This window comes from Sinocyclocheilus anshuiensis, unplaced genomic scaffold, assembly GCF_001515605.1.
Source record: "Sinocyclocheilus anshuiensis isolate Anshui unplaced genomic scaffold, SAMN03320099.WGS_v1.1 scaffold457, whole genome shotgun sequence".
NCBI classification, from domain to species: Eukaryota; Metazoa; Chordata; class Actinopteri; order Cypriniformes; family Cyprinidae; genus Sinocyclocheilus; species Sinocyclocheilus anshuiensis.
Window position 1 is genome coordinate 2,550,430 of NW_015537939.1, and position 1,485 is coordinate 2,551,914.

At 33.0% G+C, this 1,485-nt stretch overlaps 1 protein-coding gene across 1 annotated transcript in view; it reads right to left on the reverse strand.

Moving 5' to 3' along the window:
• Positions 1-359: 359 nt before the first annotated feature.
• The window catches only part of agxt2 (alanine--glyoxylate aminotransferase 2), a 17,084-nt gene continuing 15,958 nt past the window's right edge, over positions 360-1,485 (reverse strand). The window contains exon 14 of the mRNA XM_016452060.1: positions 360-583. Coding sequence (XP_016307546.1) covers positions 482-583 — 102 coding nt within the window. The 3' untranslated portion in view covers positions 360-481. The remainder of the gene's footprint in view (positions 584-1,485) is intronic.

Sequence of the window (1,485 nt, forward strand, 5' to 3'; positions counted from 1 at the left end):
TGTACTCAAGTGAAGTGAAAAGTGAAGCGAGAAGAGGCTCAATAAGAAGAGCTCTTGACATATCGCTCTCATACATCAAGGAATGTGAGTGTGAAATTGTGTTTGTTGCCTTTGGTGGTTTTTAGATGAACTGCGCAGACCTGTTATGTAATGTATAAATGTTAACACTTTAGTAAAGGGACTCAACTAGTTCATCAACTAGTTACTTATTAGCATGCCTTATTAACATATTGGCTGTTTATTAGTGCTTATAAAGCACATATTCTACATGACCATATTCTATATCCCTAATCCTACTTGATACCTAAACTTAACAACTACATTACTAACTATTAATAAGCAGCAAATTAGGAGTTTATTGTGGCAAAAGTCATAGTTAATGGTTTGTTAATGGCCAGAATTGGACCTTAAAATAAAGTGAGACCGTATAATTCTCCAGATGAAATATGAGCCAGTGTGTCTTCATCATGTTCTGCATGTCTTATCTTCTCTCCATGTAGTTTTGCACTGCCTGAGTGAACACAGCGAGGAAGAAGTCTGCGTCGTCTTTAGTTATGCACATAGGAGGCTTGATCCTGAAAGTCTGGAAAAGAACAGGTGAGATAGGGGAAAAACATTTGAGGAAAAAGTAGAATGAGCAAGACTAAGATTAAAAGATTTGAAAATAAGCTTTAAATGTATATATACTCTAATGAACAGGTTTGACTACTTTAGTCATTTCCATGAGTACAAATCTTAATGTTTAAGCAAATAATGATATTCTAGGGAATTGAGTGCTTCTAATTGTATACCAATAGTTTGAACAGGACCATTTTCTATTCTAACACGTCAATGCCTCTGTGTATAAGGCAAGGTTAAAAAAAAAGACTGATTGAGTCAGTCAGTGTGGAAGAACTTGACTGGTCTGCAGAAAACTCATCACCAAACACCAATGACTTGTACAAAAAGTATTGGGACACCCCCTTCTTTAGAACAGAAAAAGGCACTTCCAAAGCTGTGGTAACAAAGATGGAAACATAATTAATGTATTTAAAAACTGTATTTCCATCTCTGTTGCAACAGTTTTGGAAGTGTCTAAAATGACTGTAGCAAGGCATGGTCATGTTAAAATAGAAAAGGGTCCTGTCCAAACTGTTGCTATAAAATTAGAAGCACACAATTCCCTAGAATATCATTATATGCTTAAACATTAAGATTTGTACTCATGGAAATTACTAAAGTAGTCAAACCTGTTCATTAGAAGGGGGTGTCCCAATACTTTTGGCAATACAGTGTATATAAAATGTTCCCAATTTGACCTAAAACAAAAAAGCATCTAGTACAATTCTGCATTTTATTTGACTAAAATATAACAAAAAAGCAAATCAAAATGTATTCAGTTTTTATATTTTTTAAAATAAATTAAAAACGTAATTTATAAATATACAATTTGTGTGTGTATATATATATATATATATATATATATATATACAGGTGCATATCACT